Genomic DNA, 14,907 nt, shown 5'->3' with positions numbered 1-14,907 from the left:
AGTTTTAATTAAGAAATGGGAGAGCTGCTGGCCCAGGGAGCAGCAATGGGATTTCAGAGCAGTTCCAGCTCCGAGAGGTCGAACTGAGAGGCTGCAGGCGGGAGCGAGGCCCGGAGAGTCCCCATCTGCTTGGTGTGGAGTTTTCATCAGTACCGTGCTCGATTCCTCCGTGCCGTTTCCTGACTGCCCGCACGAGCAGGACTTAACCTTTGATTCGGCCCAGGGCGATGAGCTGAGATGCCTTTGGTGTGAATCACGCTGCGTCTCCCAGGCGAAGCCACCTCTTTTTTTGGTGAGACGCGTGCTCCAGGGAAGGCCCAGCACCAGCGTCCCGCTCTGCGGCAGTGCCGGGGGCTCGGGGCCGGTATGGCGGCACAGCGCAGGCTCTGCAGCAGCCGCTGGATGAAGGCCGCCATGGCCCCGGCCGGGCTCTGCCCTGCCAGGTGCGGTGGGGTGTGGGCCCGAAACCTCCCCCCGGTGCAGGCAGCTCTGGGCGAGCCCGAGAGGGTAAAAACGGTCCCGGGGCGGGTCGGAGGTGGGCTCTGCCGGGCCCAGAGTCGGGGGGTGCAGCCAGGGCCCTGCGGCCCGCGGGCCCGGGCCAGGCCCGGCGATGAGGCCCAGCTGGGAACAGGCCCGGGGATGGGGTCCGTGCGAGGACAAGGCCCCGGGACGGGCCCGCCCGGGGCCGCGGGAGCCCGAGGGGCTGCGCTCCGGCCGTGCCGGCGAGGAGCCGCCCGCTGCCCGCCCCGCGGGGGACCGTGCCCGGCCGAAGCCCGGGCCCGCCCCACCGGCGCTGGGCTGCCCCGTCGCCACGGCAACCGCCGGCCACGCCCCGGGGCGGGCGGTTGCAGCGCGCCTGCGCGGCGAGAAGCTGCTAGAAGGGAGGAGGGAGCGGGCGCGCGCGCGGGGGGGCGGGGCGCGGGCGGCGCCTGCGCGGGCGGGGCGGGCGGCTCCGCGCGCCAGAGGCCGCACGGGGAGGGCGCGCATGCGCAGCGGCGGCGGCGGGAGGCGGCGCGGCGGGTATTTTGCTGCGTCACCAGCGCTGGGCGCCGCCGCTCCCGAGCGCGCGGGGCATTGTGGGAGCGAGGCCGCGCCGAGCCCCGAGCCCGCCGCAGCGCCGCCGCCGGAGCCACGGCCCTGCCCGCCCGCGCCTGCGCCACCGCCCGCTCGCGCCGCCGCCCAGAGCCGGACCCGGAGCCGGGCCCCCCCAGGAGCGCCAGCCGGAGCCGCCGCCATTCGCCATGTGAGGCCCGGGAGTGGGGAGCGGCGGGGGTGCGCGGCGCGGCCCGGCCCGGCCCCGCTGGGCCCCGGCCGCCGGAGGACGCTGTCCCGCGGCCCGGCCGGGAGCCCGCGCTCGGCGGCGGGAGGCGGGCCGAGGGAACGCGAAGCGGGGCCGGCCCGCGTGGTGACCTTGGCCGGCCCCGCCGCGGCGGCCCGGCGTGTCCCCGCGGGGCCGCGGCCCGGGGTAACTTCGCACGTTCGGGCGTTCTCGGCCGGGCCCGGCCCGCTTGCGGCCCGCCCGTTGGCTCGGGCGGGGGCAGCGCTCGCGGCGGGCCGGGCGGCCGCGGAGCGCCCCAGCTCGGCGGGTGAAGTCGCGCCGCGTTCTCCCGTTTCTGCCCCGGTCCAACGCAAACCGGGCTTCGATCCCCGCCCCCGCTCCGGGCCGTGGGTCGCGGGTATGTGAAATGAATGGGGCTGAGGCGGAGCGGCCCTGCCGGGGGCCCTTCCCTCGGCGGGTAGGGCCGAGCTTGCGACCGGTGTGGGGGGCGCCCGCAGCGGGGGTGTTGAGCGTGGCTCGGTGGTTTGCACGGCGCTGACATCCACTGAACGGTAGTGGCTAAAATTGCGAAGAATTCCCGGTAAGTAATGCATTCTACCGCCCGTAACGAGCGGACGTGGCAGTGATTTATTCATCTGTTTCTAAGCTTTCACCTCTCCACATAAAAAACGCATAATAGTGAAAAGGCGCCTCTTTGAAGCACGTGCAGGCGCAGGAGCCTGTCTGGAGAACTTCCCTGCTGCCGCCGACCTCGGGCTGCTGGGGGGGATCGGGCAGAGCCGGGTGCTGACCCTGCCCTCGGCCGCGCTGCCCCGTGGAGGTGAGCCGCTGTGGGAAGGGGAGAGGAGCCCAGCGGCTGGATTTCTTCTCCGAGCATGGCTCGCATGGCCTCCTGCGTATCCTGAGCGGAAACCCGCGCTCCAAAGTGCCTTGATGCTACGGGAGCACTCGTGTTATGCTGGGGAGTCCTAATTAGCTGGCTTCATTGTAATTCTATTGAGGCTGCTTCAGTGACCCAAAACCAGCATATTCTGTTCGTAACAGAGCTCCGGTCAACGTGAATGTTCTCTAGCAATGCAAACGAAGAGGAGCCGAACTTCGCAGTGTGTGCAGTGTGATGCTTTTAAGAGTGAAATCTGGCTGTTAAGGAAGAGGTGTGCTGCCCCTGAAGCTGATTGCAGCATTACCCACTGACGGTCTGGATTTCCATGTGTTTGGCTTAAATGACTGAAGGTGGTAGCACTTTTCTGAGGTTTTTGTTAGGAAGGTTGGTGTGCCACAGGGACTGAGGAAAGCGTTACCACCCGATGAAACAGCCAATGTGACGAGTTGCTTTTTGCCCCCTTGTCCTCTGTGAGGCATTTACTTCAGCGCTGCTGTTCTGAAACTCTGAATTGTGGAGCTGCTTCATCTTGATGTGACTGAAAGTGAGAAGGATGTAATAAAGTTGGGGAGTTTTTTGTTTAATAGAATACATCATCTTGAAACTACAGTGCTACTACATCCCACTTAAAACTGTCTATAGTCTGAAACTAGTTTTTCTTAATTAAAAAAAGCCTTTCAGGGGGCATATAAATGAAAGCAAAACTAGTAATGTAAAACAGATTCCTTACTGCTGTCTGGGGGTGAAAAATCTTTTTCAGTAGACGACTTTTGCAGTGTCCTCAAACTGCAGGAATTGTCAGGATACTTCCCAGGAAACAAAGATGGGCTTCCAGTAGGTGCAATCTACGGAGTGGACAAGAAAGCATGAGGACAGGTTTGGAAACTTCTTGAATCGCACTGAGCTACCAACAATAAGGCTTGAGATTCAGCTTGTGAGTACAGCGTGTAAGAAGCTGCTTCTGCGCCTGTGGTTAAGCAGGAGACTGGGGCATCCGCATCAGAGCTGCGGCTCCTGGTGTTGTGGGCAACCAACTGCAGAGCCCCCGCCAGTTAGATGGAGCAGTGAGGTCTTTTGGGTGAAGCTGGGCCTGCACGTCGCCCATCAGTGGGAAACTGCTGCTGTGAAGCTTCTAGAACCTGTTTTACGATACTGTTGTCACGGTTGTCTTCTGAATGTGATGACTAGAAGAGACAGTCAGACGCAGATGCGTGGTGGCCGTGCCTGTTTAGGAAGTCATCAAAACACGTGGGTGGCAGCAAACACAGATTTGACAGAAGAAATCCTTGCTGAATGTGGAACACGGGTGACTTGTTCCCTGCTCTAAGTCTGCTATAGTTGGTTTCTACATGGGATATAGCATGTTTAACTTCTCTGTTTCAAAGAAATCTAAATCCCATGAGGATGTGGGGATGATACATAACCAAAGCACATACTCAGGTTGACACTGTTGGCATAAGACTGAGGTCCCCTGGGATTAGTTTGGTTGAGCAAGAAGGAGGAAACGTTAGGTTCTCCGTGTAACAAGTGACTATGCTTAGAAGTCCTGACAGTGTTTCTCATTGCCTGTAAGAAAATAGAAGACTTTCTGTGGGTGTAGGGGAGCCATCTCTCTGAAGGGCTCTGAGCACGTGCATGCTTCACCATTGGCTTCCGTGTGTGTAGTTGCCTCCTAGGAATCTCCATGTGGGCAGGCAACGCAAATTAGCTGCAACTTCCGTCTCATCTGTGACTTTGGTTAGCAGTTCTAACGTATCCTGCGTTACTGGTTTGAATGGTAAGTCCTGACTAAAGCACTTCACAGATGGCAAAAGGAAGGTTTCCGTTCTCCCTGGGGGAGGAGAAGAGATTTGAAAAACAGATAAAAAGCATGAGAGGCAACTCCAGCATAGCTTTAATTACAGTAGGCACATTCAGGGTGGCGAGTACTAAATATCTGGGGAGGCAGCATATGTTTAGTGTTAGAAACATTAATTGTGTTCAGTAAATTTTCTTCGGTTTCTTTAATTCCTCTGTAGCTTGGTCACATGCGAGATTTCCTTCAGCTCTAGGACAGTTCAGTAAGATATTTGGAAGTGTGTGAACAGGCTATTGGTGCCTCAAACGCCTGATCTTGGCAAAGATACTGAGGTCATGGCCAAACCAAAGCTACAAGACTGAGGAATGTGTGCAGCTCCCTGGGAAAGCCGGAGATATCTCCATTGACATTGAAAACGTTTGCGAAGTGTTAATGCTATTCAGCAGGAGCCCCTGCATCATTGTGAGCAGGGACACTGAGATTTCTGTTCTGATAACAGTGCGTTTGAGTGATGTACCAAGTTCCACGCAGTGGGATTTTGTCCTCCAGTAGCATGAGAAATGGCTGCTGCGCAGTGCCCAAACGCAGAGGGAATAGAGCAGGTTGTTTCTCATCCTCTTTTTTCCTCTGGCAGTCTTTAATCCCTATTAGAAGAGGAAACTTGTGTCCAATAAGGAATTTAAAACACCATAGTAAGAAAATTGCTACGCTGCTATTGTTGTACTTTACCTGAATAAGTAGATAGCATTTCCTAAAAATGCTGCTAAAAGGGAAAGCGTTAGGTTTTCACTCAGTGGGACAGTATCTTGCTTGAAACTGAAGGTTGCATTCAGAAACCACTTGGTTTTTATGATCTCAAAAGTTAAATGCTCTGTTACTGGCCTCTGATCAGGCGTTTTCTGCACTTATGATGGGTGTTCATGCTGAAAGAGGCAGTCGTGGCCACTTCTGCCGCTGTACCGGCCTTTCCTTGAGCTGGCAGCAGTGTTTGTGCAGCTGAATTGTAAAGTACTTGTAGCACTGATGGAGCTCAAAGCTAGCTGCTCTGGGTTTCAACCAGGTCCGGGCTGGGTCCTGATTCAGTTCAGCCCCCACATACGCAGACAGTTGTGCTGGGAGCAGGATAGGAACAAGCTGTGGGGCGAGGGACCAGGGTTTCTTTTGGGAAGTGGTGCAGCGCTCGGTAAGTAATTTTACTAAATGTGTCACTGTTCCATGTCAAGAATTGATGTTCAGGTGAGTGAAAATCTGTTCTGAAATTTTAGCAATGGTCACCTTAATAAATGTTCTGTAAAGTTAATTACTCTCTTGTCAGGTTATTGTGCTGTAATGCTTAGAGTGCAATACAGAGACCAAACCTCCGCTCCTCGGAGTGTGAAGCAGAAGCCACTCTTGTCATGTACAGATAGGAACATTGGCTTTCTTTGTGCCCTCTTGTGCTTTAGCTTCCTGTAGTCAGTGTAGTTGCAGTAAATACCAGGGTAAGTGACCATTCAGCTCAGAGCGTTTAACTTCAGTCTGACTTGCAGGTAGGTCTTTCAGCTCTTCTCTGCAGGGGCATGAGCTACGAAATCCCAGCTTTGATCTTGCACCTCTGGCAGGTAGCTGAAGTGTGCCTCTGGCAGATAGCCGTGGTCTTCTCTGCCTTAGCAACAGCAGCTCGCACTGGGTGGCTGTTTGCTTTCTCCTGGAATGCAGACTTGCAGTTGTGGGCTTGGTGTGAGTTGCCAGGAGAATAACCGAAAGCAGTGGGGAGTCCACGGCCGAGGTGTGCCGAGCTGGGGTCGCTTTTGCCAGCCCATAGAGTATGGCTGCACTTGAGCGTTGCAGGTGAGTTCTCACTGCAGAATTGCAAATGCACAATAGTCCCGCAGCGTTTTCTGGTGCCCTGGACAGGCTGTTGCTTGTTGTGGTGTTTGTGGAAAACCAGAAGGATACCAAAGAGTATGGGAGCTAAAGCCTGTGTACGGAGAAGGTTGTAGCAAGAAGTCAGAACAGTGATTCTTCAGCTCTCTTACTGTACTGACTTCAGCTGGATCTCACAGCAAATTTGTTGAACAGTCTATTTTTTAATAGTATCTATGTCCAAAAAATTGGGCTTTTCAGTGGTTGTGCTTTGGGGTTTTAACTCTTTGGGTGACAAAAGGCATAATTAAGTTTGCCTATGTAGCTGTTAGAGGTGACTGAAATTTTGCCATCATCCATAGTAGCTCGTCTTGAAAAGTTTGTCATAATTTTTATTTGCTCTAACATTTATTTCAGTCTCATAGGTTTTGATAGCTTTTTCACGGCGCATCAGCATGAGCGTTTTTGGGGCGTTATGCACCAAATGTGCTGTATCTCTTTTTTTATTCTTCGCATCTTTTTTTTGCCCTTAAGCGCCTTTTAAAGATTATTAATAATCTAGTAATGCAGCTTTTAAGAACAGGAAGAAGTGTCTTAGTTGAACTTCTCTAAATGCAATAAAATAATCAAATTCCTCAAGTTATGTATCAGGAGAAGCATAAGGAAAGGCAGTGTTAAGTTTACTGGCAGCATGGAAGGATGAGTTATCAATATCAAAAAAATTAAGATACGAAACTTGATCTGAACTTCTCTTAAATGGTCTGTTCACAGGCAGCCTGCTTCTGCGAAGTGGTACGACCGAAGGGACTATGTCTTTATTGAATTTTGCGTTGAAGACAGTAAAGATGTTAATGTAAATTTTGAAAAATCCAAACTTACATTCAGGTGAGTACCTTGGGCCTTGACAGAGCTGGAAAGCATGGGGGAAAACCTAAAGGCTATGCTGATCCTGATTAGATGACATTTTTCTTAAAGTAGCAAGTTCTGTTAATGAAGTGTATTTGCTCTATAAGATGTTTTGTGCTAAACACAAGCATTTTTTTCTCTTAACAGTTGTCTTGGAGGAAGTGATAACTTTAAACATTTAAATGAAATTGACCTTTTTAATAATATTGATCCAAATGTAAGTATCCTCTTGACTCTCCTCTGTGTTCTTAGTGCTGCATCCTGAAAAATACTATCCGTTCTTTAAGCTGCTTCCAGTATTGTGGGCAAATTCTTCCTTAGACTGTAAGAGCGTGCTTAAACTCAGATCCACGAAAGCATCTCTGGATTTTTTGGGACAAAGAATTAAGTTGATAGCTTAAGATAAATGAGTCTAATATAAGCAGTTCCTGATGATTATACTAACAGATACTTGCTCTTTTCTTTTTCAGGAATCAAAGCATAAAAGAACAGACAGATCTATCTTGTGTTGTTTACGAAAAGGAGAATCTGGTCAGGCATGGCCAAGGTTAACAAAAGAGAGGGCAAAGGTGGGTTTGGGCTCCTTGATGGCCAGGGTAGTAGTACCTGTTGCCTCCCCTGGATTTTAATTTTGTTTAATATTTGGGTCATGTTTAAATTATGTAGCAGTTAATGGGTCACTTAGCGTGCTTCTGATCAGAACGACGGTTCTTATTAACCTTCCTTTTCTGAACAGTAGCAGCTTGTTACTCACTTGTCCTTAAATAACTTCTTGTGTTGATGTGCAGCTCAACTGGCTCAGTGTGGACTTCAACAACTGGAAAGACTGGGAAGATGATTCAGATGAAGACATGTCCAATTTTGATCGCTTTTCTGAGGTATGGGAAGATGAGTACCTGAAGGTTTGGGTTTCCTTCTGGGCCATGTGTAGGCAAGCAGGCACTGACAGCTGTAGGAAGAGTCGTCTTCCTTGGCATTCCTCTTCCTGGTGCTTTCTTGGCCGGTGGTCTTGGTGCAGGCTCCGCTGGTTTGCTGAGGCATGGCCGCTGCCAGCTTTAACCCGTGCTGCGGGCTGTTGGCACGGCAGTGAAATGACTGGTTTGTGCTTGCTATCAATATGAAATGAGCATATGTCCCGTTGTAGATGCCGGCAGTAACTCAGCGCACTGGTTGGTTTGTGAGGTAATTAACTCAAATTTTTTTTGCGTACTCACCTTGTAGTTTCTGCATAGGTGCAGCTGATTTGTCAAAACAACTGGTGGCTGTTGGTTATAACAGTTTTAAGCTTTTTTTTTAGATTTTTACAGTGCTCCCCTAGTTCACGTAGAGAGCGCAGTTGGCTTCACCCTGTAACATGGCTATTATCTCTCTGGAACAGATGATGAACAACATGGGTGGAGACGATGACGTAGACTTGCCAGAAGTAGATGGAGCAGATGATGTAAGTACTTTGTTTGCAGTAAATACGTGCAGGGTTGGCACAGCGCCCTGCACATTCATTGCTGCTTGCTGATGTCAGACTTGCATTCCCTCTGCACCAAACCTTGTCTGGACAAATGATACCATCTGATGAAAGTTACCTTCCTCCCCTGCAGCAGCGGTGCTGAGGGTGGCGGTGTCAATGCTAGCAGTGCCCAGACAGCATGGTGTCAGCTGCCTCTGCAGTGACCGCTGGTTATTGCAGGTCTGTAGGCTCTGGCCAGTGAGGCCAAACTGAGCATGTCCTGTGGAACCTGGAGTTCCTCAACATAACGGGCTCTGACAGAAAGCACACTTGCCACTAGATTTTTGGGAACTGCAGGTGGTTTGCTGGGTTAGTGGTGGTAGGGGGAAGAGTGCCTTCAAGAGCAGTCTGTTCCAGTTAATGTTTCTTCTTCTTTCCAGGACTCACCAGACAGTGATGATGAAAGTAAGTTGACATTCTCATTTGTTTCTGCACGCTGTGCGGCAGTGTGAGTGCTTGCTGAGTGCTTCTGGTTGAGCAAGAGCCTTGAGTAGAGCCAGCAGATGTTCTGTCCTGTCAGTCTTGCTAAGTCCTGGCTGCGAGCTAATACCAGTGCCTTGCCTGAGCAGTGCGAGATGATATAATCTAGTGAAAGCCTTTCCACACAAGCATGAAATACCAGTTTGACCTTCCCAGCCAGCTGTAGTCCTGGGGAGGCTTTGGCTTCTAAGAGCAGCAGGCACGTGCACAGGCTGTCAGTGTGTGTGGTGCTGGCCCTACTCGAGTAATGTCTGTGTTTGCAGCAGTGGCTGTGCGTGGATCTTCCTTGTGAAGAACCAGCTCTGTGCTTCAGGGGTGTGCTCAGAGACCTTAAACTGCCCTGTGCCCTTCTTGGTTGAGGGCCAGATCTTGCTTGTGTCCCTTGTGAGATAATGGGGCTCCTGGTAGCTTTTTTTTTCTTTAAACAAATGACAAAACCCACCCACTAATGCTGTTCTTTTTCTCTCTAGAAATGCCAGATCTGGAGTAAGGAAAACTGTTGTCTTCAGGGTTTGGGGAAAGAACTTCATCACAACATTTCATAATTGAGATAAGAATTCCTGAGTTGATAGCCCTAAAGGGAGATCCTGCATCCTTTAACCCATTTTCAGTCCATTTTTAAATGGCTTCACTGATGGTAGGTGTGTACCATTGTACGGGGCGGTCTTAAGCCACGAGAGGCAATAACGTTATGCATGAACCGTTTTCCAGACTTCCAAAAAAACCCAATTGAGGTGTAGGCAATCGATACAGAACAGTTGCAATAAAGTTTACAGAGCCTCCTTGCCTCGTAGCAGATGTAATTACAATGGGAGAATCCTGAATTTACACCAAGTGGTAAATGAGCATTTTTTTTTTTCCCCTCTCTGCGGCCTGAAATTGTACATTTGTATCAGGGAACAAAACTGGCTGAAACAAGAATGTTGTCATTGGCTCACGAAATTCAGCAGGCGATGCGCAAATACCTCTGTGGTGTCTTCAGGTCTGTTCCACTAAAGTTTGTATTGAAAAGGAAACAAATTTCTCCTCCTTTGGTGTTTAATCGCGAGTCGCGGGTGGCAGGAGCCTGTCCCCTTCGCCCCTAAAGCTTGACATCTCCCCCGGGGTGCGCGTGGCTGTACATTGTTGCTTGTTGATCTGTACGTTTAGACCAAATCGTATTTGCACTGTGGGTATGGAAGCGAGTGACAGACCGTGGGGCGGCTTCGAACCGGGCTGAAAAACCTCAATTTATGTTCAGAGCAGCGGGGATTTTTTTAATGTCTACATTCTTTCTAATAAACTGTTGAAGACTCCCTGGCTCTCCTTCCGCCTGGGCCCCGTGCCTTCCTCCGCGCGGCTGGGGGGGCTCCTAGCGCGGGGGCGGCAGCTGTGGCCGCGGGGGGTGGGGGGCGGCCCCTGGGAGCGGTGCTGTGGGCCCGGGGCCGCGCTCGGGCACCGAGGGGGGAGGGCGCGGCCTGGGCCCGCGGTCACGGCGCCCGCCTCAAGGACAAGCGCGGGGCACGTGCGCCGCTGCTTCCGGCGCCCTTCGGCCGGGGCCCGCCCCTTCCAGCCAAACCTGCCCTATCCGTTCGTGGCGTTCCTTAACGGATAGAGCTGCGGCCCAATCGCGAGGAGGCGGAAAGCGAGCGCCGAGGCAGGTCCGGCCAATGGGAGAGCGAGTGCGGACGGTGCGGCTCAGCGCGGCGCCCAATGGGCGCGCGCGACGGCTGGTGACGCGCACTGCGGGCCCGCCCCGTGGGGGCCGTGTGGAGCGGGCGGGGCGCGGGGCTCAGTCGGCGCCGCCATGTTGGGGCTTGCGGGTCGTTGCTCGGCCGCCGCCGCCGCCGCCGCCCGGCCGCTGCTGCGCCGCCGGGCCGGGCCGGGCCGCGACCTCCTGCCGCTGCTCCTCAGCCGCGGGGCCGGCCCAGCCGCCGCCGCCGGGGCGCGTGAGTGCGGGGCGGCCGCGGGGTCACCTTGGGGCCTGTGTGGGTGGGGGGCGCGGGGGCCGTTATCGGGGTGGGACGGGCTGTGCCACTGGGGCGGGCGGGGAGCAGCGGTTCTTAGGGGCATCGCGGAGGAGCCGGGGATCCCGGGTTGCGCCGAAGAGGAGGTGCATGGGCCCTGGGCGGTTCGAGGGCTGCAGGGGGCCCTGGGCGTATCGAGGACTGCAGGGGACCCTGGGTGCATCGAGGGGGGTGCAGGGGGCCCTAGGTGCACCTAGGAGGGTGCTGGGGCCCCTGGGTGCACCGAGGAGGGTGCAGGGGAACCCTGGCTCCGCACCCCCGAGGCACGTGGGAACCTGGAGCTGTCCTTTCCCCAGCCGACCTTGATTCGTCCCTCTCCTTCCCCCCAGGACGAGACTATGCAGCCCAGCCGGCCCCCGCCGCCAAGGCCGGCTCGACCACCGGACGCATCGTGGCCGTCATCGGGGCCGTGGTGGATGTGCAGTTCGACGAGGGGCTGCCCCCCATCCTCAACGCCCTTGAGGTGCAGGGCAGGGAGACCCGGCTGGTGCTGGAGGTGGCTCAGCACTTGGGTGAGCATCTGCCACAGAAGGACTGCGGGGGGGGGGGGTGTCCTCCTGTGATGATGTGTCTTGATGACTTTCGTTCTCCTGAGCTTGCTGAAGCCACGGATTTCAATCTGAGGAGGAGGAAAATGGCTGCCGGAAGGCTCTGGCCTGCAGGGCTGCAGTTTGAGTGTGGTCTGGGCTTGGTTTTCCTCTGTGATATTTTGTTCCTGGGTCTTGTGCCTCTTGGTCCTCCTCCCAGCAGACTGTTGCCTTGGCAGGGCCTGGGGAAGCCATGGGCAGCTGTCCCCAGGGTCAGCTCGAGGGCGCTGCTGTGACACTGTCCTTCGGCCTCGGCAGGGGAGAACACTGTGCGCACAATCGCCATGGACGGGACAGAAGGCCTGGTGAGAGGACAGAAGGTGCTGGACTCCGGTGCACCCATCCGCATCCCTGTCGGCCCCGAGACCCTGGGCAGGATCATGAATGTCATTGGGGAACCCATCGACGAGAGGGGCCCCATCACGACGAAACAGTGAGTGGTGCCTCGAGCCGGGAGACAAGCGTTGTGCGGGGTTTGGAGGTGGGGGCGCAGGTTCTGGAGTAGCAGACACATGTGTGAACAGGGATGCGATACATCCCTGCTGCACTGGTGTTCTGGGTCGTGAGCAGGGACTGCGCTCGCACGGTCTCCTGCCAGCACCCGGGCCAAGGGGCTTGGTTCGGCTGCTCAGCTCCTCTCCATCTCTTGCTGCAGGTTTGCTGCTATCCACGCCGAAGCCCCCGAGTTCGTGGAGATGAGCGTTGAACAGGAGATCCTGGTGACAGGGATCAAGGTGGTGGACCTGCTGGCTCCCTATGCCAAAGGCGGCAAGATCGGTACGTTGCCCTCAGAGGAACGGGGGGTGTCTGGGGAGGGGGGCACCCTGCCAGCCCCACTGAGCAGTTTCTGCGGGCTCACACTGTACCCCACCAAGGCTCAGGACTGATCCCTCTGCAGTAGTTTCCTTCGCTGATGAGTAACCATTTGACTTTCGTTCTTCTGAGCTTGCTGAAGCAACGCTTACTGATCTGAGGAGGAAAGGAGTGAAGGGAGACACTGGGGGCAGCTGGATCACCTTGGGGTTGAGCAGGATTTCTGTTCTCTCCCAGGTTTGTTTGGAGGTGCTGGCGTTGGCAAGACAGTGCTGATCATGGAGCTGATCAACAACGTGGCGAAAGCCCATGGCGGTTATTCGGTGTTCGCTGGCGTGGGGGAGCGAACCCGCGAGGGTAACGACTTGTACCATGAGATGATTGAGTCTGGGGTCATCAACCTGAAAGATGCCACTTCCAAGGTGTGTGTGGGTCTCCTGAGGGGGCCGGGTGGGGTCCCGGCAGCGCTGGGTGCGTTGGCGGCAGAGCGGTGCCGTGCCGACATCTGGGTCCTGTCCGCAGGTCGCCCTGGTCTATGGGCAGATGAACGAGCCCCCGGGCGCTCGCGCCAGAGTGGCTCTGACAGGGCTGACGGTGGCAGAATACTTCAGGGACCAGGAGGGACAGGACGTGCTGCTCTTCATCGACAACATCTTCCGCTTCACCCAGGCTGGCTCAGAGGTCTGTGCTGGGCGCAGGGCCATCGGTGTGCTGGCTCCTGGCACTGAGCGTGGTGGTGGCTGGGCTGTGCTCTGCAGGGGACGCCCGGTCCCCCCATCTTGTGTGGACCTCTCACGGGCTCTGTTCCCTCCTAGGTGTCAGCCCTACTGGGGAGAATCCCCTCCGCCGTGGGCTACCAGCCCACGCTGGCCACTGACATGGGCACCATGCAGGAGAGGATCACCACCACCCGCAAGGGCTCCATCACTTCAGTGCAGGTGAGGGCAGGCCCGGCCCTGCCGCACCGGGGAAGCCGCAGCGCCTGCCTTGGGCCCACCGTCCCCTCCCGCCTCCCCAGGCCATCTACGTGCCGGCCGATGACTTGACCGACCCTGCTCCCGCCACCACCTTCGCCCACTTGGATGCCACCACGGTGCTGTCCCGCGCCATTGCCGAGCTCGGCATCTACCCGGCCGTGGACCCGCTGGACTCCACCTCCCGCATCATGGACCCCAACATCGTGGGCCCCGAGCACTACGACGTGGCCCGTGGGGTGCAGAAGATCCTACAGGTGAGGGGGCCGGGGCCACCCCCCCACGGGGTGCTGGAGGCGGGGGGTGCGAAGGTCAGCACTGGCCGCTCACCCCCCCTCTGCCCCCAGGACTACAAGTCCCTGCAGGACATCATCGCCATCCTGGGCATGGACGAGCTCTCTGAAGAGGACAAGCTGACGGTGGCCCGGGCTCGCAAGATCCAGCGCTTCTTGTCACAGCCTTTCCAGGTGGCCGAGGTCTTCACCGGACACATGGGCAAGCTGGTGCCGCTGAAGGAGACCATCAAGGGCTTCAAGCAGATCCTGGCAGGTGAGATGGCCCCGGGGGGGGCTCCGGGCTGGGCAGGGGGGAGCTGGGGGCCCAGGGGGGCCCTGGCTGGGCTCGGCACCCTGCTCGCCTCGCTGACGTGGCATCTCCCCCCAGGTGAATACGACCACCTCCCGGAGCAGGCCTTCTACATGGTGGGGCCCATCGAGGAGGCGGTGGCCAAGGCAGAGAAGCTGGCCGAAGAGCACGCGTGAGGAGGGTCACTGCTCCCCCCGTCCCCCCCGGCTCCGCCTGGGGCCAGACCCCCAGTATTTAACGTTTCCAATAAAACATCGGTGAAAACAGCCCGGGGCCCTGCGTGCTGCAGCTCCCGGTCCTGAGGGGACAGTGGCCCTGGGAGCCCCCCGCCCGTGGCACAGCGAGGCCGGGCTGGCCCTGGGGGGCTCCCCTGGCCCCCCTGCAGGGCTCCCTGCCGCTGGGGGGGGGGCAGCAGGACGGGCAGGGCAGTGGGCTGTGCTGGAGCCTGGGCTCGGGCGCCGCCAGCAGCGCAGGGACCCTCGGCCCTGGGGGGTCCCCAGGAGCTGGGAGAGGTTCCCCCCCTCGCGTGGGGCCGTGGGGCAGGGGCCGGTGCCGGAGGCTGCTGGGGGGTGGTGGCAGGGGCGGCTCCCGTTGTCCGGCCCCGGCCCCGAGTCCGTGCGCCGTCCATCTCCCCCCGGTTACGGCTCCACCATCTTGCGGCACAAAGAGCCGCCCCGGCCCCGCCGGCTGCGGCTTTGTCCGCCGGGTCCCGGGGGGCCGCGCAAGCCCGGCCCTCCCCGCGCGGGGCTCCAGCACCGGCCCCGGCCGTGCCCCGCCCCGGGGGCACCGAGACCCCCGCACACACCCGTGGGGCCGGGCCGGGCCCTTCCACCGGGGGGAGGGCGGAGATAGCGGGGGTCCCCGCAAGGGCTGCAGCCGCGGGGGCCGTGGCGCGGCCCCGGTGCAGGGGTGCCCCCGGCGCCTCCCCCCCCCCCCCCCCCCCGCCGCGAAGGGCCGCGGTCCCTTTAAATGGCGGCGCGTCCCGCGCGGCGGAGGGGGCGGTGGCGGCCGCTGACATCACGCGGGGCCGGGAGCACCTGCGCCGCCGCCGCCCGGCTCCGGCTCCGCCACCGGCGCCGCACCGCACCGGGCCGGGCGGGCACCGGGGCTGGCACCGCCGCCGCCCCCAGGTACGCACCGCCCGGGACGGGCCCCGGGGACAGGGACATCCCCCCCCCTTCCCCGCGAGCCGCAGCGGGACCCCCGCGGGGCCGGGCCGGCTGCACCGGGAGCCCTGGCTCCGCACC

The 14,907-nt window shown here is 57.6% G+C and overlaps 2 protein-coding genes and 2 non-coding genes across 4 annotated transcripts; all 4 read left to right on the top strand.

The window, feature by feature from the left end:
* The first annotated feature begins 1,190 nt into the window (after positions 1-1,190).
* Positions 1,191-9,984, top strand: PTGES3 (prostaglandin E synthase 3). The gene is made up of 8 exons (XM_059832803.1): positions 1,191-1,243; positions 6,577-6,690; positions 6,859-6,928; positions 7,182-7,280; positions 7,500-7,589; positions 8,090-8,152; positions 8,596-8,620; positions 9,166-9,984. Coding segments are annotated over exons 1-8 (483 nt in total). The 5' UTR covers positions 1,191-1,241; the 3' UTR covers positions 9,186-9,984.
* Positions 9,985-10,481: 497 nt separating this feature from the next.
* On the top strand, positions 10,482-13,926 carry ATP5F1B (ATP synthase F1 subunit beta). The gene is made up of 10 exons (XM_059832815.1): positions 10,482-10,623; positions 11,031-11,213; positions 11,547-11,721; positions 11,944-12,065; positions 12,339-12,523; positions 12,624-12,782; positions 12,917-13,039; positions 13,120-13,332; positions 13,423-13,624; positions 13,739-13,926. Exons 1-10 carry the CDS (start codon positions 10,482-10,484, stop codon positions 13,834-13,836), a joined length of 1,602 nt encoding a protein of 533 aa, XP_059688798.1. The 3' UTR covers positions 13,837-13,926.
* On the top strand, positions 11,255-11,329 carry LOC132320493 (small nucleolar RNA SNORD59). The gene has a single exon (XR_009484562.1). It is a non-coding gene; the product is annotated as a small nucleolar RNA SNORD59 (small nucleolar RNA).
* LOC132320492 (small nucleolar RNA SNORD59) lies at positions 12,193-12,266 on the top strand. The gene has a single exon (XR_009484561.1). It is a non-coding gene; the product is annotated as a small nucleolar RNA SNORD59 (small nucleolar RNA).
* Positions 13,927-14,907: the final 981 nt, after the last annotated feature.

The sequence above is a fragment of the Gavia stellata genome, chromosome 36 (assembly GCF_030936135.1).
Source record: "Gavia stellata isolate bGavSte3 chromosome 36, bGavSte3.hap2, whole genome shotgun sequence".
In the NCBI taxonomy this organism is placed as follows: Eukaryota; Metazoa; Chordata; class Aves; order Gaviiformes; family Gaviidae; genus Gavia; species Gavia stellata.
Note: the sequence above shows the minus strand (reverse complement) of the source record. Positions and strands in the feature narration are given on the sequence as shown.